Source organism: Suillus subalutaceus (genome assembly GCF_016647625.1).
Source record: "Suillus subalutaceus strain FC151 chromosome Unknown DFJ58scaffold_49, whole genome shotgun sequence".
Taxonomy (NCBI): domain Eukaryota; kingdom Fungi; phylum Basidiomycota; class Agaricomycetes; order Boletales; family Suillaceae; genus Suillus; species Suillus subalutaceus.
Window position 1 is genome coordinate 178,155 of NW_024540298.1, and position 23,476 is coordinate 201,630.

The window sequence follows — 23,476 nt, forward strand, 5'->3', positions numbered from 1 at the left end:
ACAAATTTGACAACGAGCTCTCCCAGATCCTTGCTGGTGGTGGTGAATTAGAGTGATGTGGTGTGCTCTGGGGTATGAGAGGACAAATACTAGCACGCCTCAGTGAGAGAAACCAAAGTTCATTACACCGTCCTCTGTTGAGCGTCTCGAATCCTTCATTGGACAAACTCTCAATTTGGCAGCTAGTGTCCCTCATCGATACATCTCGCACTGAAACTACACACAGAACTTGCCATATAAGAACGAACATGATTGAATGCAGAAGTTTTACGAGGTGAAACCCTGCCTCACGTGCATCCGTAACAAGTCTGATCGTTCTAGCTATAGGTTCATATCAAAGCTCCCAGACCAATCCCTCTTCCGTTCCAACCATCGTTGACTACCGCCGCAGGACCGCGCATTGCAAATACCACTGCACGCGTTCGCTCGTTCGCCGTGTCGCTCGCCTGAAATAAAATAGGAGCGCGTATTTCAATAATTCTGATGGAGAGGAGGTTTTTCGAGCACTGTGGCAGTACTCAGCCACCACGCTGCTGAATCTATTAACCGAAGTTAGTCTGTGCGTTGAAATTTAGTTCACAAGCTATTTAGTACACTGACTATCGAGATGCTTTCTGAACGCATTCGTGGTCTGCCTAAGAGGGGGCGTTTTGCTGTTAACAGTGACTCGTGTCCTGTTGAATAACGTACACCGGTTTTGCTACTTCCGAGATCGTGTCGGCCCGAAATGTGATTCCTTGGAGCCCCGCAAGCGAATGGATATTATTATGCGGCGATATCAGAAATACTGACGGGACTGACATTGTCCGAACCGAAGAAGGCTCGGACTGAGTTGGAATATGTCCTTCCTGTTAAATACGAGCGATATCCTCTTATTTGATCAATTCGCTCTTCATCCCTGTTTTTGATTTTTGAGTTGCTCATCCTCTGATAGTAGTAGATCATGTTGACAATCACTAACATTACTTGGCTGGACTTACTATGCCTTACCGGTGTCGGACTCTATCTGGTAAAGCAGGTGGTCATCAAGAAGAATCCTACACCATATCCACCTGGTCCCCGGGGGTGGCCTCTCATTGGCAATGTTTTAGATATGCCTCGCATCAAGCCCTGGCTCACATTTACTAAATGGGGTCGGAAGTATGGTAAGTGCTTCCCTTCTTCAGAAGTCATACATTTTCAGAAGTCATTTCTGCAGGTGATATTACACATATCGAGGTCCTGGGCCGGCATATCGTTGTGCTGAACTCTGTCAAGACTGCGATGGAGATGATGGACAGTAAAAGCACTTTATACTCTGACCGTCCTGTTCTTCCTATGGCTGGCGAACTTGTTGGCTGGAAGGACTCTTTACCTTTCCTTCCTTATGGTGACCGTTTTCGTCGGTACCGCAGGAACTTCCATCGAGTCATCGGCAGTCGCGCCGCAGTAGACGTATACAATGAGATTGAGGAGGTCGAGACTCACCGGTTCCTGAAGCGTGTGCTTGCGAAACCCGACCAACTGCAGGAGCATGTCCGACAGTATGTATCGTTTATCCTCGCAATGACATGATCTTGAATTTTGGCTATAGCACTGCTGGCGCTGTCATTCTGCGCATCACTTATGGTTATGAAGTGAAAGAGAACGATGATCCCTTCATTGACCTTGCAAACCTCGTTACAACCCATGGCTCGCAGGCCACTGCTCCCGGTGCATATATGGTTGATATCTTACCATTCTGTAAGCTATATTATTCTGACGTTTGCGTTGGCTTCCGATGACCTGAAAATTTTAGTGGCAAAGGTCCCCGCATGGCTCCCCGGTGCTGGCTTCAAACGCTTAGCACGGGAATGGCGAGAGACCCTCAAAGAGATGGTTTCTGCACCCCACGAGCTCGTCAAGGACCAGATGGTGACCAATTTGCAGTTTGCGATCGTGCATCGAAATTCAAATTTTACAGGTTGCTGGCATCGCCCCTATGTCTTTTACCTCGAATCTCTTGGGAAGCAGTGATGTGTCTGCGGAAGAGGACAACGCCGTGAAATGGTCTTCTTTTTCCCTGTACAGCGGTGGTTCTGAGACGGTTAGTCTCTCCCTACAACATCTTCTGAGAGTACCAAACCTATTTCCTCAGACTGTTTCTGCAATATACTCGCTCTTTCTAGCTATGACACTTTACCCTGATGTGCAGAAGAAAGCTCAGGCTGAAATTGATTCGGTTGTCGGTCCTGATCGTCTTCCCACCTTCGCCGACCGCGACTCCCTCCCCTATACTGATGCGCTTGTCAAGGAAGTCCTGCGCTGGAACGTTGTCTTTCCTACCGGTATGTGGATCTTGTTCATGACATTATGTATTTGCCAACGCGTATCTCACTGGCAGGTTTCCCCCACTGTGTGACTGAGGACGATATCCATGATGGGCACTATATTCCAAAAGGCTCCTTAGTGATACCCAATGTCTGGTTAGTGCTCCCCTGTTTCCGTATTTATTTGATGAACAGAATGATCTTAATTGCGACAGGTTCATGCTTAACGACCCACGGAGATATGCTAACCCCTCGCAATTCAACCCTGAACGCTTCCTAGCTAAGGATGGAAAAGAACCTGAGATGGAACCTCGCACAGTCTGCTTTGGCTTTGGTAGACGGTAAGCATAATTAGTTGGTTCTGTATCTGATCGGAATGCTAACGTTCTACTCCGCAGTATTTGCCCAGGTGTGTCCAACTCACATCAATTAACTAATAGTGTTCTGACATTTGCTTGCGTTCGATGTATAGGTCTCCACCTTGCTGATGCCTCCATGTGGATATCCACTGCGATGTCACTGGCCGTGTTTGATATTTCAAAGGTTGTCGAGAATGGTATTGAGATCACCCCCGAAATTGAACCCTTACCAGGTACGGCCAGGTATGTCGTATATCTTGTCACGTCCGACGCTGGTCTGAATGGACACACTCCAAGCCACCCCAAACCCTTCAAGTGTTCTATCAAGCCTCGCTCTGCAACTGCCCTTGGGCTCATTGAACAAGATGCCAACTACTGAGCTCACGATGGTGAGACCGGAGAAACACGCGGGGATTACACACTTAGCATGCGTTGTAATTTGTATAGCACACTCAAGAGTTTTGCAATATCTTAGAGTTCGCACAGGGAATCATTTGCTTCTGCGGGTTTTGTGGACACACTGAATATCAACCCCAATATTCCACATCAGCTCGTTCTGCAGCTTTGCATGTTCAAGAGGCCTGAAATGCCTTGCTGGTCCTAGACCAAGGTTGAAATAATATATAATAACCAGTATTAACACGAAGTAAGATTGAGTTCAACTCGGCTCGCCTCGAAAATGACCAAATCTGTGTCAACTCGAACCTCAGAGGCTCAGAACTAGATCGAGTTGGTGTAGTTCACTTTCCTCATCATGATACGTCGTCGTCAATTTTAACATGCCGCCAAGCTCACTCCCCCTTCAGCTCGTGATCTAGGCAGGCTCAGCGATGCACACGCCAATCGATTCGAGACAGTGCAGCTCAGTTTATGCATCCCATCCAGCCCACAACCCACTCCCAGCAACCCAGCCAGTCATTGGTAATGGGCGAGCGAGAAGTTCTGGCCACCGCCGCCAAGCCGGATGCTCCTCAAAATACAAATATAGTCCTTCTTAGAGTAGCTGCATCAACTGCTGTTGTCTTCAATCGCAAAAAAGCGTATTCAAGAGGAACGTTTACCACAAACCAAGGTAGCTGCCTCCACAAGACTTTCGAAACGGTCCTAGTTAACAATCACCTTAGCGCGGGCCAGATTTCAGTGACAGCGACAATGTCGAGCAAGACACGTCAGGACCTCGGAAGGGACGGGTAACAAAACCCCATGGAGGACCGAGAAAGGCTGATCACGTCTTGAGATGATACTCGCGACTGCGCAGTCACTCGTGCGGAGGAAAGAAAAATCACATTGTGTGTGGAGGAATCTGACTACAATGTAATACAAAAGATTGTTTAGTGACAAAGAAGGCAGTCGTTGTATATGGAAGACCTGACTTGCCCGGACCGGAAATACTTGTGTGAATCTTGATGATGCCGCCTGCAGATAGTGACTTTAAATGCGAGTGTGGATAAGGATTCGGCACACGCTCGACTCCATGGCTCCGAGGTTTGGAGGACAAGCAGTGAGCAATGGGAGGTTCCAGTGGTCGCGGCAGTTGCCGCAGCAGATTAGACGCCCACCGACTTCAAGCTCCGTCACCTGTGCCTACTACAGTGTCTGCGCATACCTTCACCCAGATCGGGTATCTCAGAGTCGTCCTCCTTGAACCAGGCTCTGCCTCACGTGCATCCGTAATTATAACAAGACTGGATGATCGTTCTAGGTTCATATTGTTTTCAAAGCTCTCACAGCAATTAATCTCTCCTCTGTTCCAAACCTTTTCCCAGCTCTCCAGCCGTCTATGTTCCCCTTTCCTGGATCATCTACAGAGATACGTATCCTACCCCAACCCTCATCTCATCATTCATTGTCAACTACCGCCACAGGACCGCACATTGGAAATACCACTGCATGTGCTCGCTCGCTCTCCGTGTCCCTCGCACAGGAAATAGAAAATGAGCGTGTATTTCAATAGTTTTGATGGAGAGGAGGTTTTGCGAGCAATGTGGCAGTACTCAGCCATCACGCCGCTGAATCCATTAACCAAAATCAGTCGGTCTGTGCGTTGAGATTTAGTCCACAGGTTATTTTGTACACTGACTATCGAGGTGCTTTCTGAATGCATTCATGGCCCGCATATGAGGGGCCGTTAACAGTGACTCACTTGTGTCGCATTGAATAATGAGCACCGGTCTTGCTGCATCCGAGATTGTGTCGGTTATTTTACAGTGTATTGGCCCGAGATTGAGTACGTGATTCCTTGGAGCTCTACTAAGAGCGAATGGATATGATGGGGCGATATCATAAATACATTGCCCGAACCGAACAAGGCTCGGACCGAGTTGGAATGGGGGCACCGGTAACCACTATTCGTGTCCTTCCAATGTGTTAAATATGAGATATTGATATCCTCTACATCCCCGTTCTTGAGTTCCTCATCTTCTGCTAGTGATAGACCATGTTGACAATCACTAACATTACTTGGCTGGACTTACTATGCCTTACCGGTGTCGGACTCTATCTGGTAAAGCAGGTGGTCATCAAGAAGAATCCTACACCATATCCACCTGGTCCCCGGGGGTGGCCTCTCATTGGCAATGTTTTAGATATGCCTCGCATCAAGCCCTGGCTCGCATTTACTGAGTGGGGTCAGAAGTATGGTGAGTGCCTCCCTTCTTCCAAAATCATGCATTTTCAGAAGTCTTTTCTGTAGGTGGTATCACGCATATCGAGGTTCTGGGCCGGCATATCGTTGTGTTGAACTCTGTCAAGACTGCGATGGATATGCTGGACAGTAAAAGCACTTTATACTCTGACCGTCCTGTTCTTCCTATGGCTGGCGAACTTGTTGGCTGGAAGGAATCTTTGCCTTTCCTTCCTTATGGTGACCGTTTTCGCCGTTACCGTAGGAACTTCCATCGGGCCATTGGCACCCGCGCTGCAGTGGACGTATACAACGTGATCGAGGAGATTGAGACTCACCGGTTCCTGAAGCGTGTGCTTGCGAAACCCGACCAACTGCAGGAGCATGTCCGACAGTATGTATTATTTATCCTCGCAATGGCATGATCTTGAATTTTTGCTGTAGCACTGTTGGCGCTGTCATTCTGCGCATCTCTCATGGTTACGAAGTGAAAGAGAACAATGATCCCTTCGTTAGCCTTGCAAATCGCGCCGTAACCAATGTCTCGCAGGCTACAGCTCCCGGTGCCTTCATGGTTGACATTTTACCATTCTGTAAGCTAAATTATTCCAACGTTTGCGTTTGCTTCCGATGACTTTACTATTTCAGTGGCAAAGGTCCCTGCGTGGTTCCCCGGTGCTGGCTTCAAGCACTTAGCACGTGAATGGCGTGAGACCCTCGAAGAGATGGTGTCTGCACCCCACAAGTTCGTCAAGGATCAAATGGTGACTTGTTTGCAGTTCTGCGATCATGTATTGAAGTTTAAATTTACAGGCTGATGGCGTCGCCCCCGTGTCTTTCACCTCTAATCTCCTGGAAGGCTGTGATATCTCTGCGGAAGAGGACCACGCTGTGAAATGGTCTGCTCTTTCCCTGTACGGCGGTGGTTCCGACACGGTTAGTTCTTCCCTACAACATCTTCTGAGAGTACCAAACCTATTTCCTCAGACTGTTTCTGCATTATACTCGCTTTTTCTAGCCATGACACTTTTCCCTGAAGTGCAGAAGAAAGCTCAGGCTGAAATAGATGCAGTTGTCGGTTTTGATCGTCTTCCCACCTTCGCCGACCGTGACTTCCCTCCCCTATATTGATGCCCTTGTCAAAGAAATCCTCCGCTGGAACGTTGTCACTCCTACAGGTATTGGGATCTCGTTCATAACACTACTATTTGATGACCGGTATCTCAATGACAGGTTTCCCCCACCGTGTGACTGAGGACGATATCCACGATGGATACTATATTCCAAAAGGTTCCTTAGTAATGCCTAACGTTTGGTTAGTATTCCCCTTCGAATGATGAACAGAATGTAATGTTCATAATTGCGACAGGTTCATGCTCAACGATCCACGGACATATGCTAACCCCACGCAATTCAACCCTGAACGTTTCTTGGCTAAAGATGGAAAAGAACCTGAAATGGAGCCTCGCACAGTCTGCTTCGGATTCGGTAGACGGTAAGCATATACACAGTGGGTTTTGAGCAGAATGCTAACTTGCTCTATAGTATTTGCCCAGGTGTGCCCGACTCACGTCAGTTGACAGACAAGCCGCTAACTTTTTATTGACAGGCCTCCACCTCGCTGATGCCTCCATCTGGATATCTACTGCGATGTCACTGGCCGTATTTGACATTTCCAAGGTTGTCGAGCATGGCGTTGAGATCACACCTGAGGTTGATTCATTACCAGGTTCAGCGAGGTATGTCGCACCTCTTGTCACGTTCGGCGCTGGTTTGGATTAACACACTTCAAGCCACCCCAAACCCTTCAAGTGCTCTATCAGACCTCGCTCTGCAACTGCCCTTAGGCTCATTGAACAAGACGTTAACTACTAAGTTCACGATGGTGAGGCCGGGAGAACCGCCGGGGATAACACACTTAGCATGTGTTGTAATTTGTTACCCTCGGGAGTTGTTCAATATGATTCTTGGAGTTCGCACAGGGAATCTTTTACTTCCGCGGAAGTTTTGTGGACGCACTGAACGTTCACGAGACCACGTACTCATAATATTAACTTCGATATTCCACTTCAGCTCGTCCAGCAGCCGCCGATCTTTGCATGTTCACGAGGCCTGAAATGCCCTGCTGGTCCTGGGGCTAAGGTTTGAAGCTTCGGTGGATGATACATATTAGCCGGTATTAACATGAAGTACTGATTAGTACCGTGTATTACTAATATTGTTGTCGAGGTGAGACTGAGTCACTGGCTCCCTTCAAAAAATGACCAAATTCGTTTCAACTCGAACCTCAGAACTAAAAATCGAGTTGTAATTCGTCGGACTCGCGATCCAAATTCATCAAGTTAGTGTAGTTCACTTCCGTACATCATGACGCATGATCCCCCAGGCCTGTGAATAGCTAATATCATTATCTCTAATTGCAATTGGCAGCTTCCCTCCAACATTTAAAAGGATTTGGAACCTTCTAGATAGTCACTCGGCTATTGAAACGGCACTGATACCTTCACAGTGCACTTCCTATGGCTCGGCCCCCCATGCATCATGCGTGTCCTACTCCAACTACCATCTTCACTCGCAAGATTTCAACAGCAAATCACACCGCCTCTATCTTTTGTTCCCTCGAGTCTTCTCTGCGTCCGAGCACCTCCAAATATTGCAAAGGACTAGCTTCACACCTTTATCGAGCCCCTTCGAGTCCTACTCTCCCTCCGAACAATAGCGAACAAATTTGACAATGAGCTCCCCCAGATCCTTGCTGATGGTGGTGAATCAGAGCACAGTGTGCTCTGGAGGTTGAGAAGACCGCGGCAATACAATAGTGTTAAAATAAGTCATTTAATTTTCGAAATAAGTCGTGCTAAGGAATGCGTGAATTTACTGATGCAAATTGATTTCTGTCTCGCATACTCGGGTGCGTGCCATGCAGTAACTCCAGGACCAGTCCGTCTATGAGGCGACCCGTCGATAAAATTTGGTTTATGCAAGCACCTGGCTTAGTGACTAGAGCGACAAGTTCCCAGCGAAAAAAAAAGAAGCAAGGTCCAAGAGGTACCGCAGGCTTGGGAAATGGCCCAAATCCAATTTCCAGTCTGGTATCATTGACGATGAGGTGGAGGAATAATTGTCCGCTCCGTTGTCCACCATGTGGCACGATCTAATCGTGTCACGGTCTATCGGCCCTGACTAGGACTCTGAATCAGCCTGTCTGATGCGAGTGATAGTTATTAGTCATACCTTCTGCACCAAAACTTCGTCTGACCATCACCTCGGCAGCATGTCTTAGCTCGCTTCAAATGAAGAATCATGTTATTCCAAATGCAGACACTCAGCTTGATGACCCTGGACCCACAACATGAAATAAGTTGTTGGTGTCGAGGGCCGAAATCTGGAGAAATGGTCCAATGCAGCTTTGATAGCTGCAAATCAATCAATGTATGCTTGTCTTGTTTCACCATGCTTCTATCACCGCGGCTGATTTAGTTTTCGATGGTTTCATTTTGGTTTGCTTGATGCTCCTGAGGCAGATTGGTTCTACAGCATCATGTGCAGCAGTGGCACCAGCTCTCAGAAGACAAAATGATTTTTTAAAATCTAAAAGTTGTATATGCTCGTCTGTACTATGCCCAGGGTGTTCGGGGATACATGATCGCCGCTCATCCGGCCTCACGTACACTTCCTCCCGACTCGCGGGTACCTCTTGGCCGCCAGGTCATAAGTTCGCACAGCGAACCCCTAATTTCCAACAGAACTCCCGTGTGACGTGTCCTTCCAATGAATTAAGTACAAGATATCTATTTATCTGGTCAATTCGGTCTGCATCCCCGTTGAGTTCCTCATCCTCTGCTAGTAGTAGACCATGTTGACAATCACCGATGTTGCTTGGTTGGACTTATTATGCCTTACCGGTGTCGGACTCTACTATCTGGTAAAGCAGGTGGTCATCAAGAAGAATCCTGCACCATATCCACCTGGTCCCCGGGGATGGCCTCTCATTGGCAATGTTTTAGATATGCCTCGCATCAAGCCCTGGCTTACATTTACTGAGTGGGGTCAGAAGTACGGTGAGTGTCTTCCTTTTTTCAAAATCATGCATTTTCATAAGTCTCATCTGTAGGTGATATCACGCATATCGAGGTTCTGGGTCGGCACATAATTGTGTTAAACTCTGTCAAGACTGCATTGGAAATGATGGACAGTAAAAGCACTTTGTATTCTGACCGTCCTGTTCTTCCTATGGCTGGCGAACTTGCTGGATTCAAGGACTGTGTAGCTTTCCTTCCTTATGGTGACCGTTTTCGCCGGCAACGTAAGAACTTACATCGCGTCATCGGCAGTCGCACCGCAGTGGACGTATACAACGAGATCGAGGAGGTTGAGACTCGTCGATTCCTGAAGCGTTTGCTTGCGAATCCCGACCAACTGCAGGAACATGTCCGACAGTATGTATTATGTATCCTCGAAAAGATATGATCTTGAATTTTTACTATAGCACCACTGGCGCAATCATTTTGCGCCTCTCTCATGGTTACGAAGTGAAAGAGAACAATGATCCCTTCATTGACCTTGCAGAGCGCGTTGTAGCCAATGCCTCGCAGGCCACGGCTCCCGGTGCCTTTATGGTTGACATTCTACCATTCTGTAAGCTATGTTATTCCGCCGTTTGCGTTTGCTTCCGATGACCTTACTATTTCAGTGGCAAAGGTCCCTGCGTGGTTCCCCGGTGCTGGCTTCAAGCACTTGGCACGTGAATGGCGTGAGACCCTCGAAGAGATGGTGTCTGCACCCCACAAGTTCGTGAAGGATCAGATGGTGACCGTTTTACAGTTTTGCAGTTTGGCGATCATGCATTGAAGATCAAAATTTGCAGGTTGCTGGCACCGCCCCTGTGTCATTGACCTCGAATCTCTTACAAGGCAGTGATGTGTCTGCGGAAGAAGACCATGCCGTGAAGTGGTCTGCTTTTAACCTGTACGCCGGTGGTTCCGACACGGTTAGTCCCTCCCTACATCCATTAATCGACATCTTCTGAGAGTACCAAACTTATTTCCTCAGACTGTTTCTGCAATATATTCGCTTTTTCTGGCTATGACGCTTTTTCCTGATGTGCAGAAGAAAGCCCAGGCTGAGATAGATGCGGTTGTCGGTCCTGATCGTCTTCCCACCTTCGCCGACCGCGACTCCCTCCCCTACGCTGAGGCGCTTGTCAAAGAAGTTCTCCGCTGGAACGTTGTCGTTCCCACCGGTATGGGGATATCGTTCATGACATTATTTATTTGACCTCGGGTATCTCAATGGCAGGTTTTCCCCACTGTGTAAGTGAGGACGATATCCATGATGGGTACTATATTCCAAAAGGCTCCTTAGTGATGCCTAACATTTGGTTGGTGCTCCCCTTCGATTGATGAACAGAATGTAATGATCTAGATTACGACAGGTTCATGCTCAACAATCCACGGACATATGCTAATCCCGAGCAATTCAATCCTGAACGCTTCTTGGCTAAGAATGGAAAGGAACCTGAGATGGAGCCCCGCACAATGTGCTTCGGCTTTGGTAGACGGTAATTATAAAGTTGGTTCTGAACTTGATCGGAATGCTAACTTTCTGCTCCACAGTATTTGCCCAGGTGTGTCCAACTCGCATCAGTTAATTAACAGTATTCTGATATTTGCTTGCTTTTGATGTACAGGTCTCCACCTTGCTGATGCTTCCATTTGGATATCCACTGTGATGACATTGGCCGTGTTTGATATTTCAAAGGTTGTCGAGAATGGTGTTGAGATCACCCCCGAGGTTGAACCCTTGCAAGGTACGGTCAGGTATGTCGCATATCTTGTCACGTCCGGTGCTGGTCTGGATTGACACACTCCAAGCCACCCCAAACTCTTCAAGTGCTCCATCAAGCCTCGCTCTGCAACTGCCCATGGGCTCGTTGAACAAGACGCTAATTACTAAGCTCATGATGGTGAGACTGGAGAAACACGCGGGGATCACACACTTAGCATGCGTTGTAATTTGTATAGTACACTCAGGAGTTGTGCAATATGATTCTTAGAGTTCGCACAGGGAATCATCTGCTTCCGCGAGTTTTGTGGACACACTGAACGTTAACTCGATATTCCACATCTCGTTCTGCAGCTTTGCATGTTCACGGGGCCTGAAATGTCTTGCTGGTCCTAGGCTAAGGCTGAAGCTTCGGTGGATAATCTATATTAGCCAGTATTAACACGAGGTAAGACTGAGTTGAGCTCGGCTCGCTTCGAAAATGACCAATTTGTTTCAACTCGAACCTCAGAACTAGATCGAGTTGGTGTAGTTCACTTCCCCATCCTCATCATGATACGTCGTCGTCAGTTTTAACATGTCACCAAGCTCACTCCCCCTTCAGCTCGTGATCTAGCCAGGGTGCAGTTTGATCCTTATGCGAGCCTGCGAGCAAATAGATCAAACTAGTGCTTACTAAGCAAGCAAACGCGTACGTACGCGTGTCGGCGACACGCGTCCTTCTTGTCATCTTCCTTCGTGTTTGCTTGCAGCATTTCGCTTATTCGAGAACTCTGCGCATATAGTCTTTATACAAGTTAGATACCACCTAATGACTAATTTTCAGACTTCTGGTCTCCCTCAGGGAGTCGGGGGGTAAAGATACGTTGGCTCTAAACCAGAACCTTAGAGTTAGTGACGCAGACGCGTCCAGAATCGCGGGAGTGATTGGCGCGTCTGGTAGTCGCGTAACTCAGGCATCTCGTAACGACATTATTGTCGAGAACGAGGCACGGGCCAAACGTAACGAGGCTCGGGCTGATCGTCGGGCCATGATGACAGACGCCGTCGAGGACGATGAGGATCTCTTCATCATTCCTGCAGAGGAACGTCGAGAATTACCTAATCCATGTCCTGTCAACACGGACACGCCTATGATCAGTCTTTTCAGAGGCTATAATGCACTCACCCCAGGTTCACGCGCTGGATTCGAAGCCCTCGTGTCAAGCGTAATCACCGCATCTTCCTCTTCTGTCCAGCCGCAACCGGTTTCTGATGCATCAGTGGTTATGCCAGCATACGCATTTGACGACGGGGAAGTAAAGTTCTTCACGTCCTTCGACGACACATTTGAAATTCCACGAGTAATTATAGACTTGGCCAAGTCACACATTCACGTGCCTCTCACCCTGTTGACGCCATCAGCCTTTGAGAAGATCCACACTGACCCTTCCTGCATCAAAATGTGCAAAGGGATGATCCTAGATGACCCAAAGAAGTTAGTTTTGGATGCGTCTGGTTTCCCGGCAGAAACCACTCTCCAACCTGCAGACTTTCACGAGGCAACTGAAAACTTCATGCAAATCCTGGAGCACATTGCCGGCCCAGCTATTATAGAGCGTTTCAAATGACACCGCAAGTTCTGCCTTTCGCGTAAGCCATTCATTGACAACTACGAGGCGATCCTCGCCTTCGATATAGAGACCTGGCGGATGTTCTTTAATACCAAAGGGTTCTTAACTGAGGCGGCGTACGAACGGCGTTGGAACGACACCATCACTAGAATTTCCCAGAAGAAGGCTGATGAGGCCTCCGCATCCGCAATTTGTGAGGCCAATAGGGTTGTGGCTTTAGCTGCTCGTCTCGAAGGATCAAGCAGCAGCAACAGGTACCAACCTTACCCTGCAGCTAAACCAAAGTCCGAAGGTGCTGTCTCCAGCACAGACGGCAAGCCCTTTCGAAAGGGCAAAGGGGCACTCACCAACGGTCCCCTTTGCCTACTCTGTGGTCGGACTGGACACAAGGCCAGTGAGTGCACCCAGACACACACTTACAAAAACGAGCCTGTCATATGCCACTGGAGAGACAAAATCCTGTCCAAGGCAAATTCGTCAATCGTGTGCATCTCCTTCAACATCGGAAAGTGCAACACCACCAAGCACGGACCCGAATTCATTCACGCCTGCTCAGTTTGCGGAAGCACCTCTCACCATGCAGCCACCCGCTCATGCTGAGGATAGTTGACTGCATCATCACACCATACAGTGCCAATGCATATGAGGACTATCTTGACCGTTTCAGCTTAACAGAAAAATATCCTAATCTCATTTTCAACCTTTGCAACAGCTTTCCAATCGGCAATATTCTACCCCTCACACGTACATACACACCACCCAATCACAAATCCGCGCTTGAGCACCTGGATGTCATCCGCAACTACCTCGCAGAAGAGTGCACACTCGGTCGAATGTCTGGACCTTTTTCTAGAGCGCAGGTTGAACAAGAGCTCGGCAGCAACTTCGTTTCTTCCCCTCTGGGCCTTGTCGAAAAGGCAGGAGAACCTGGGAAGTTCCGAATCATCAGAGACCTCTCATACATCAACAAGGAAGACGGATATTCGGTTAACTCTTTCTTAGACGCTGATGACTTCCCCATGGAATGGGGCACTGCATTTCAAGTCGCCGAGATAGTAAGTACCTATTCTCTTTTTCAATAGCGCATACAGGCGCTTCTTTCATTCAACGCACACTTTGTGCTTAGTGCCCTTCGCAAAATATTGCGCATCTTTTGCATTTGTGCACCTTCTGCGCCTTCATTGCATCTTCTGCCCTTTTTGCCGCATCTTCTGTGCCGCCCTTCGCATTTCATGCAGACGTCTGCACACACCTTTTACATCCATCTAAACTTCCTTCAGGTGTCTTCATCCCCACCAGGCACACAGGCTGCTACACTAGACATTGAAGCGGCCTACTGTACAATACCAGTGTGGCCTCAACACAAGAGGTTCCTGGTGGTGAGCTTTGAAGACCGTTTCTGGATCGATCATACCTTTCCATTCGGTCTTACGACAGCAGGCGGCGTTCAAGGACACGTCGCTGATGCTAATGTTGACATTCTTGCTAACCTGGACATTTCACCCATAAAGAAATGGGTGGATGACCATTCCATCTTCCATTTCCCTTCCGGAGGTGGGGAAACCCTTCCAGACGGCTCTAGGGCACCTTATAAATACTTATTTGGTCTTATTCAGATTTATGAAAAGTCTTGCCCACTTGGCGTGCCCTGGCACCCAACGAAATGGACCGACTTCGCTTTTCTGTTCATCTACCTGGGTTTCCTCTGGAATCTCACTGACCGTTCAGTAACCCTTCCGGAACCTAAATGCTTGAAGTACCTTAAGAAATTAGGAGATGTTCTTCACACACTTAAGCCTTCAGCTGGTCGACCAAGGAAACTGTCATACTTCAACGCCATGAGTATCAATGGCACCCTCTCACACGTCTCCTTCGTCATACCTCACGGCAGATCATATCTTGCCAACCTATCGCACTTCATCGCAGGCTTTTCAACCTCATCCAGACATGCCTCACGCCACCCAGCACCTTCGGTGATCTCAGACCTCGAATGGTGGCAGGCCACCTTGTTGACAGTACCATCGCCTCGACCTCTTATCCCACGTGGCTCACCTCAGGATATTGACTTATGGGTCGACGCGTCCACAGATTGGGGCGTGGGTTTGTTCTTTGGGGGTAAATGGAATGCGTGGTCGCTTGTCAACGGTTGGAAAGGACAAGGGCACGACATAGGCTGGCTCGAAGCGATTGCGGTCGAGTTAGCCATTCTTACCCTTTTCACAGCAGGGTGGCGCAACTGTGCCGTTATTATACATTCAGACAACCAAGGTGTTATCAGATCATTCAAACAAGGACGAAGCAGAAACTTCCAGGTCAATCTCTGTATACGAAGGTCAGAGGTCATCGCAATGAGCTCCAACATTCTTCATTGCCTTTCGTACACGGAGTCAGTAGCTAACAAAGCAGACCCGATTTCACGCGGCGAAGTCGGATCACATAGCTCGCGGCTCCCCCACATCCAACTCCCCACAGAGTTGACGGACTTCATTTCACCTTATGTCTAACATACCACCCACATCGTCAGGTGTTTCTGATGCGGTGACAGATCTGTTCCAGTTCCGAAACGCTTTGGTACAGCATCCAGGAATCGGAGTGTCACACAGTCCTGTACACAAGGCTGCTAAGCCTAGAAAACCAAAACCCGGTTGTAATATCACATCTTCAGCGTTCCGCCCGCACATTCTTTCCCGTGATCGCATTCGCCTCTGGTCTGCTCCTCACGCAAACTCCTTCCATCTTGCCCTTCTTGACGAACTCTCCCATGACTCTGCTCTACATCTTCTTGACGTGCTACTCTTATCCGTTGAACCAAAAACTCGCGAAAACTGTGGATCCGGCTTGCTTCATTTCCACCAGTTCTGCGACTCGCTTTCAATCGCTGAAGAAAAACGTATGCCAGCTTCTGAAATCCTTCTTGCAGCATTTATAGCGCATTGGGCGGGCAAAGTTGCCGTCACGACAGCAGACAACTGGTTGGCAGGTCTGCATTTTTGGCACCAATTCAACAACGCACCTTGGCACAGTGACTCTCTTCTTCGTTGATTAAAAACAGGTCTCTCCAAGGTCGTCCCAGATTCTTCGAAACATGTTCGCCGACCCCCTGTAACCATCGATCACATGCATGCTCTCTTTCGTATTCTTGATCTGTCGAATTCGTTTGATTCCACTGTCTATTGCATGGCATCCGTAGCCTTTTGGTGTTGTTGCAGGTAATCATTAACCCACCACATACTCCTCATTTCTAATGGTTCAACAGGTTAGGCGAACTTGTTGTTCCTTCCGTCAATGTTTTTGATTCATCTCGACACGTGTCGCACTCTTCTCACGTCAGTTGCAACATGGTGGCCAACGGCATCATGTTTTCGGTTTTCCACATACCGTGGACGAAGACCACGCACAGAGAAGGCATGGACATAATCGCTATGAAGTTAGACGACCCAACCAATCCTTTCGACGCTCTTGTTCATCATTTCTCTGCAAATTCTTCTATCCCTTCACACGCACCCTTCTTCGCATTCGAAACACCCGACGGCTGGTCACCTATGACCCGTACATGGTTCATCACTCGTTGCAACAATGTTTGGGCATCCGCAGGTCTACCGCAGCTTACGGGGCACTGCTTTCGCATTGGAGGCGCAACTGAGCTCCTGCTATGAGGTACACCTCCAGACATTGTAGCAGCGCAAGGCCGCTGGAAATCCAGAGCATTCTTAGAGTACTGGCGCTGTATCGAGTTCGATCCTGCCTCTTTTTATCATTAATTCCTTCAATAGTTCGCGTGTCTCTCTTGTACATTCTTCCATGGACATGTACCGTCGCAACTACGGCTAATTAAATGTGCATGTTGTCCAGTTTATCATACTTCGCAAGATCTCTAGTTGGGGGGGTCGTGGGTTTTCAACACGACCTGTTTGTGAGCCTTGGCTCGTCATGGGTAGTGTCGTGTTTTTCTGAAAACCTCACTTAGTGCTACCTCACACTCGAGGGTTTTGTCTGCTTATCCCTGTCCGTCTTTTCCTCTGACATTTCCCTTAGTGCAGGCTTATTTTTAGCTCACTACCTTCACTTCGACGGATAGCACTTGTCTGGAAAACCCGGCAAAAGCCAATTCAGCCCGCAGCCAAAACCCCCACCCCCAACTGGCGAACAACTGTCATCATTTCATCATATGCAACTTAGCATGGTTCCTTCATATGCAACATGTCTTTTGTCCTACTTAAATGTACTTCCTGTAACCTTGCTTCATTACTCAGTTCACTACTAGAAAGTTCCATTACATTCAAGCTTCGATTACATAATCATCTGTACAATTCTCACTGACTTGTTAACATCGCACAAGTACCTTCGATGGCGCGGTATCGTCCGACCTTGTGCGTTACCACATCTCCTTTAGCTCAACGAGCGACTAGTAAGCCTGAGTGGTGCGCACGCCAATTGATCCGAAACTGTGCAGCTCAGTTCATGCGTCCCATCCAGCCCACTTGCCAGCCACCCACTCCCAGCAACCTAGCCAGTCATTAGTAATGGGAGAGAAGTTCTGGCCACTGCCGCCAAGCCGGATGCTCCTCAAAATACAAACAAGGTCCTCTCAGAGTAGTTGCATTAGCTACTGCTGTCATGCAACCGCAAAAAAGTGCCTCCAAGAGGAACATTTACCAAAAACCAAGGTAGCTGGCTCCCCAAGACTTTCGAAATGGTCCTAATTAACAATCACCTTGGCGTGGGACAGATTTCAGTGACAGCAACAATGTCGAGCAAGACACGTCAGGACCTCGGAAGGGACAGGTAACAAAACCCCATGGAGGACCGAGAAAGCGAAGAAAGGTGGCACTGATCACGTCTTGAGATGATGCCTGTGACTGTGCAGTCACTCTTTCGGAGGAACGAAAAATAACATTGTATGTGGAGGAATCTGACTACTTGAATGTAATACTGTCATGAATTCCAAACACAAACCACTATTCTTTCTTGAACACTCGTGAAACCTACAAAGACATTCGTAAGACACCCGTTAAGCGCCCGTCACAAGCGCCTGTCGTTAGCGCTCAGTCAGCGTCTGTACCTATAACCTTCACAAACCCTAACCCTGAATTCATCCTTTACATATCCGAACTTCTCTATTCCATTAGCGCCCACTACCTTTATCTCCTGACATCCCTGATTTCGACTTCCTTTCACAAGCGATTAAGTCACGTGACTCTAGAACCTTCGAGAACCCTTGCACAGCTGTTACACGTTTTATGACATCATAGGTGTAGTTATATTTAGATTATCATATGATTCTCTCTTCTATTTAATGATTGGTTAGTTAGTTCATTCTCAGATTCAGTCTCCTGTTTCAATATATGTATATAGGTAGCTCGTTGTAGTCAGTAGTTCTTTAGTTCAAACCTCTTTTGTATTAGCTCACTGCTAGCAATCCTAAGACGTCCCTGCTCATATTCTCTTTTCTGTTGTGATACCTTTGTTTGAGTCCTAGTCTCTGCCCCTGCGTTAATTCATTAAAAGGGTTGTGACAAATACAAAAGATTGTTTAGTGACAAAGAATGCAGTCATTGTATATGGAAGCCCTGACTTGCCTGAACTGGGAATACTTGTGTGAATCTTGATGATGCCGACTGATAGTGACTTTGCGAGTGTGGATAAGGATTTGGCACACGCTTGACTCTACTATCACTGGCAGGGTTTTTCAAAGGTTTTCAATGTTTGATGCGCAGCACACTCATCAAGAGGTTTTTTTTTCTGCTTCTTGACAAACCTGTGGGAAATTTCAGTGCTCTATCACACCCAGGTGAAATCTGATTTTTTTGCGATGATGTTCGAGCAGTCGGAAGGAATCCAGTTGTGCGATGTCAGTTTGGCAGGGACTGGCTAAGCTGTTTCAAAATTTGTCACAGCAATGTCACACTGGAGTTTTATAGCTCCGCAATGGTAGAATTTTGAATCTCGATATCTGAACAAGTGTTCATGTACAGTTTTTGAGCGGAGATTATAATTGATGCTGCACTATAGTCATGGTGCAGCATACACTCTTTCAATAACTTCACTGATAACATGGTTCTGCTCTCACTCAATCGCGATATAGAAATCGCAGTGGTAAGTATCATTTGTATAGGGACAGATATTGGTTTCCCTTGGTTTTTTTCCTGTTTGAAGAAAAAGTATACAGATTGTAGCATTACAATCATTAACGCTCAGTGGTGTGACATATGTCAATGGATGATTTATTGTGAACACAACTGCTCGATGTTTTCTATGGGATCTTCACAGCTGTATTCTATAGACACTAGAGAACACTGGCTAAAATCACAGAATATTTTTGTGCAGTGTGTAGCTCGCGATATGATGATCAGTGAATTTTGAAACCCAATACCCATTTTGAAAAACCCCACCAGTGATAGTACATACTAATGCCCAGTGTTGTTACTAACCCATTAAATCAGTTATAACTTAACTTAACCCGGTTATAACCGGTTAAGAGGTTAGTTAAATGGATCTGTGATTTTGGGAGGGTTAGTAGGGTTAATGTACTAGGAGTTAATTGGGTTAATTGGGGGTCACCAAACTTTTAATCGTTATCATCAATCTCTCCGATTCTCTCTGTGCCAGCGTCCTGGGACTGTATTACCTCTCCAAGCCGCTCTGATGGGTAGGGAGAAGTCCTAGCTGCGGGATCATTTTCATCAGGGGACTGCAAAGGTTGACAAAGTGCACTGGCAAGCACGCTGTAAATATTGTGTCAATGTGAAGGCTAAAGATCTCGCAAATGCTGATCAACAGGCTGTTGCACACGGAATACTGCAGGCTGTCAGGAACTTTCACAATTTTGACGCAGGAAGGTGAGTTTTTGTCAATTGATGCCATGTAACATAAATGATTAATGTATACCGTATAACGGACTCAAACAGCATGCGATAATGTCCCTTATATTGCCAGAAAGGTTGAAATCATGGCAAAAGGAATACATATCAGGGTTAGGACAAGTAGTTGAGGTTGAGGATGACATCTCAGGCATTTCAGGATTCAGAAAGTAGCAGGCAGCGACAAATTCGTTGCTTCTTCAGTCAGAAGAGAATGTTTCACATCCGCGGCATGTTCAATTGGTCTGTTGAGGTTGGATGGGACGAGTTTTGGTTCCAGGGTGTGAAAAACATGGAGAGTGAGGCTTTATTCTACGAGATAATGTCACGCCTGCCCAAGGATGAAAAAAGTATTAGTAGGAATGTCCCAGGGGAGTCATCAGGCATGGGAAATAGTCCATCGAGTTCAATCGTTATTGACAACTCAGAGTAGCTAGCACTTTGAAGTAATTAACTGTTTTTAACCCCATTAACCCCAGTTATTTCGTGGTTAATTCAAATCAAGACGCACCAGTTATAACCTATTCAGTTATAACCCTGGTCTTTGGGTGTCGCTCTATCGCTCTAGGTGAGAATGATTTGAGGAACAAATTTTTATTATCAATGAGGTACTATGATAAGCAAGCGCTAAGCTAATGGGCGACAGCGCACAGCGCTTACCAGCCCCGATCGGAGATCTGCCCAAGGAGGTGAGCTGCAAGGGTGGGCGGCCAGCCTTGCGTGACTCTGGAAGGGAGATTATGTTGATCGAGACCACAGGAGCGGTTGGCGTAATGCGAGGCACGCTGTCACAGAGCTCTGGTGGGTGATAGCGAAAAGGGAGTGGTGGGTGGGGAAAAGAAAAGAGCTCAACAAGCGACTTGATGAGGACTTTGCTAGTGGAGGAGCAGAAACAAGAAGCGACTGGCTTCTTCCTGCTCGGCCAAAGACCAAACTCTAAGACTTCGCTCATGCCTCGCTTCGTCATAGAGTGACAATCTTTGGGTGTTGCTCTATCGCTTTAGGTGAGAATGATTTGAGGAACAAATTTTTATTATCAATGAGGTACTACAATAAGCAAGCGCTAAGCTAATGGGCAACAGCGTGCAGCGCTGACCGGCCCCGATTGGAGATCTGCCCAAGGAGGTGAGCTGCAAATTCCCCGAGATACTAGGAGTCCAGGATGACGCATTGCAGCGAAGCTGAAGACACCCGCTCTAGTAGGAGGAAGGGACTCATGAAGTATGGAAGGGATCTAGCTTGTCCTGGGCATTGAAAAACGAATGAACTCCTCATGGAGGCTAGGCACGGCTTGCATGTAAGGTGCTAAAATTTGCGCGTGTTTTCGCAGGTATGCTTGGAAAGCGTCACTAGCCCATCGACCTTTGGTTTTGATGACTTCGAAGGGGACACTGCAGAGCAAATATTCGAGAGTCGAACCTATGCGAATTCCGTGGCCTTGTAGGGGGTCCATGCCTGCTGCTCTAGCTGCTTGAGCTAGGCGTCCAATAAATTTCTGTTTGGTTAGAGGATGGTGTCCTTTCTTGTGCCAGTAAGCAAACAGGGCTCCTCCGGGAGGTGGTTTGTTGATTTGGAGGTGTTCGAGCAATGCATGGTCTGGGTCTGACAGACCATTCTGACGAGCAAAGGATACATCTTCTCCTTCTCTAGTTGTTTTGGTGCGGGGAACCCAAAAGACTCTCATTTCTAGGTTGTTACGGTCTCGCTCGATGCGCATGTCGGAGAGTTTGACATGGATGTTTGGATTGAAGGAGGAAAGGGTGGGGACTGTGAACTCTCCGACCCGAGCCATGCAATAGAACGATGTTGTTAGGCAACTGAACACCGATGCGTTGAGTGGTAAGTTGAGGTCTAGATGGTCGCGGAGTGCACAAATGAACTTGACGGTGTATGGGAGGCGTTTCTTCCGTTTTGCTGATGGAGGAGCGACATTTTCAGAGGCTTTCAGAAGGGTCTCGATTTGAATGTCATTGAGGGCCCATTCTAGTCTGTGGAGGATGTGCCATGCACGGACCCCAAATACGTAGTTAGCGATTGTTTTTCCGGAATAAGAGCCTGCTATTACAGCAATGAACGTTGAGATAAGGATTGAAGATGCAGTGAGGGCGAGGAATGATAGCTGCGTGCTAGGGGGAAGAGTGGGAAGTGGGCTCTCAAGTGCTCCTCTGGATACGAGTGGAAAGTCGTCCCAAGGGGATTGCTACTGAGAAAGATTCTCTAGTGAAAGGTGAGGGGGATCTATAACCAGCGGCTCGGTCTCGAAGCCTAAATGGGACTCTGAGGCAAATAATGCACCCAAAAGCGAAGTGCGCTAGCTAAAGGTGCCTAAACGTGCTAATAAGGTGGAAAGTGCAGAAAAGCGCGCTTCAATGTCAAAGCGCACTTCGCGCGATCACAACGGAGTGCTTCGAGTAGAGATGACAATCAAATGGGGGAATCAGGACTTTGATAGCTGTAGAAATAGACACTTAAAGGTGTCAAAGCGCCAATAGGAAGGAAAACCGGTGTATTCAGATAGAAACTCGAGCTTTACACTTCGATGGTAGTGGAGCGGAAGTAAGTGACAGGAAAGCAAACATGGTGACAGTGTAGGTATGCTAAGCGAGTTCCCACGGCTTGGAGCCAAATAGGAAGTACTAAGGTAAATGGTGAGGTAAGTCAGGGTCCATAACGAGATATGATGGTAAGTACTAGTGCCTGCGTGACGGAGTATGAGTTCTGAAGAAGGGAAAATGCACCAATGGACCTTGGAGGACTAGGACGGGACATGCGGAGGACAGGCGACGGATCCTAAGGAAATGCGACGAAGTGCATCGTAACGCGCTCGAACACACTCGAACGCACTCGAATGCGCTGGTACGCGCCAAAGCACGCGTTGCGCGGAAGTCGTATGAGAAGAGCATTGCAAGAATATCGAGTGCATCGTGAAAAGCCATGAATTTGGCCCATATGAGCCTGGAGAAACGTGAATCTCTACAGCGGGTGCATGATCCTTTTCTGGGATCGAGCGAGAGTCACAATATACATGATATACCAGGAGTCTGGAACCATAGGTCTCGTGTGTGCTCTCAGCCCAAGCGTGGCACATAACATCTTGAATGCGCGTTATGTCATCCGTTGCGAGGGCGTTTGGGATAGGTCTCGATACTGATGGTTTCCAAAGACGTAGACGCTGTTTGGCTGGGCAGTGCGGGCGAAGTACTGATGGAAGCAGATTGAGGTCAGGAGGATAAGTATACTTGCGACGTTTGGAAGAGCTCTTCTCCTTGTTGCTCGAGGGCGCGGTTTTCGACAGCTCGTTGAGCATCCTGGTGCGAGCAACAGTTCTTGGAGGGTGTGAGAACCGCGATGGGATGCTGGGACATGCTACATTCATTTGTGTGTAGAGGAGTGTCGAAGTCGATGATGAAGTCCCTGATAGCGGGAGCGATAGGAATGGGGGGCAGAAGAAGGGAGTGCAGGGGGTACTTGCCTCGCGATGGGTCGTCTGCAGGGTTGAGAGCGCTAGGGACATAGTGCGTGAGGACGATACAGGAAGCGGCTTGAGTGGCACTGTGAATGTGCTTGAAGACGGAGTTTGTGGGTCGATTGCGACTTCATCCTTTCCACCAGCCTTCCACAACTCCTCTGTTATCTCCATAAACCTTGAAGCAAGGGACTGGGCTGGACTTGGTTGCTCTGATGACGCTGAGGATGAGAAACTCAAACCCAATGGCCTCGGCCCATCCGATGTCGCAGCCATCAGCTTTCCATCCTGGAATGAGGCGCCAGGCGTGCTACCATCCTTTGATCCAAATTGTGATGCCCATGCCTGAGCTAGCATCAGAGAAGGTGTTAGGGTTGAGGATGATGCATGGGCCCGGGACGGGTCTACTGATGGTGGGTTGGCGAAGAGTCGCAGACCACCATCTGAGGTCAGCAGCGCAGTTTCTAGGTGGGGTATGAGGCA

At 47.8% G+C, this 23,476-nt stretch overlaps 4 protein-coding genes across 4 annotated transcripts; all 4 read left to right on the forward strand.

Moving 5' to 3' along the window:
- Positions 1-943: 943 nt before the first annotated feature.
- DFJ58DRAFT_745548 (cytochrome P450) lies at positions 944-3,117 on the forward strand (the record flags this gene model as incomplete). The annotated part of the gene is made up of 11 exons (XM_041387399.1): positions 944-1,145; positions 1,199-1,523; positions 1,574-1,722; positions 1,778-1,893; positions 1,943-2,065; positions 2,117-2,306; positions 2,363-2,444; positions 2,504-2,629; positions 2,687-2,697; positions 2,761-2,890; positions 2,945-3,117. 11 exons carry the CDS (start codon positions 944-946, stop codon positions 3,024-3,026), a joined length of 1,536 nt encoding a protein of 511 aa, XP_041244215.1. The 3' UTR covers positions 3,027-3,117.
- Positions 3,118-5,084: 1,967 nt separating this feature from the next.
- On the forward strand, positions 5,085-7,306 carry DFJ58DRAFT_745549 (cytochrome P450; the record flags this gene model as incomplete). Its single annotated transcript, XM_041387400.1, has 12 exons — positions 5,085-5,286; positions 5,340-5,664; positions 5,715-5,863; positions 5,919-6,034; positions 6,084-6,206; positions 6,258-6,378; positions 6,416-6,448; positions 6,504-6,585; positions 6,640-6,765; positions 6,816-6,826; positions 6,880-7,009; positions 7,064-7,306. The coding sequence occupies 12 exons, from the start codon at positions 5,085-5,087 to the stop codon at positions 7,143-7,145; spliced, it is 1,500 nt and encodes a 499-aa protein (XP_041244216.1). The 3' UTR covers positions 7,146-7,306.
- Positions 7,307-8,922: 1,616 nt separating this feature from the next.
- On the forward strand, positions 8,923-11,334 carry DFJ58DRAFT_360423 (cytochrome P450). The gene is made up of 11 exons (XM_041380016.1): positions 8,923-9,331; positions 9,385-9,709; positions 9,760-9,908; positions 9,964-10,079; positions 10,138-10,260; positions 10,323-10,512; positions 10,569-10,650; positions 10,705-10,830; positions 10,886-10,896; positions 10,960-11,089; positions 11,144-11,334. The coding sequence occupies exons 1-11, from the start codon at positions 9,127-9,129 to the stop codon at positions 11,223-11,225; spliced, it is 1,539 nt and encodes a 512-aa protein (XP_041244217.1). The 5' UTR covers positions 8,923-9,126; the 3' UTR covers positions 11,226-11,334.
- An 8,332-nt stretch (positions 11,335-19,666) lies between these two features.
- DFJ58DRAFT_660056 (uncharacterized protein) lies at positions 19,667-19,960 on the forward strand (the record flags this gene model as incomplete). Its single annotated transcript, XM_041382125.1, has 1 exon — positions 19,667-19,960. One exon carries the CDS (start codon positions 19,667-19,669, stop codon positions 19,958-19,960), a length of 294 nt encoding a protein of 97 aa, XP_041244218.1.
- Positions 19,961-23,476: the final 3,516 nt, after the last annotated feature.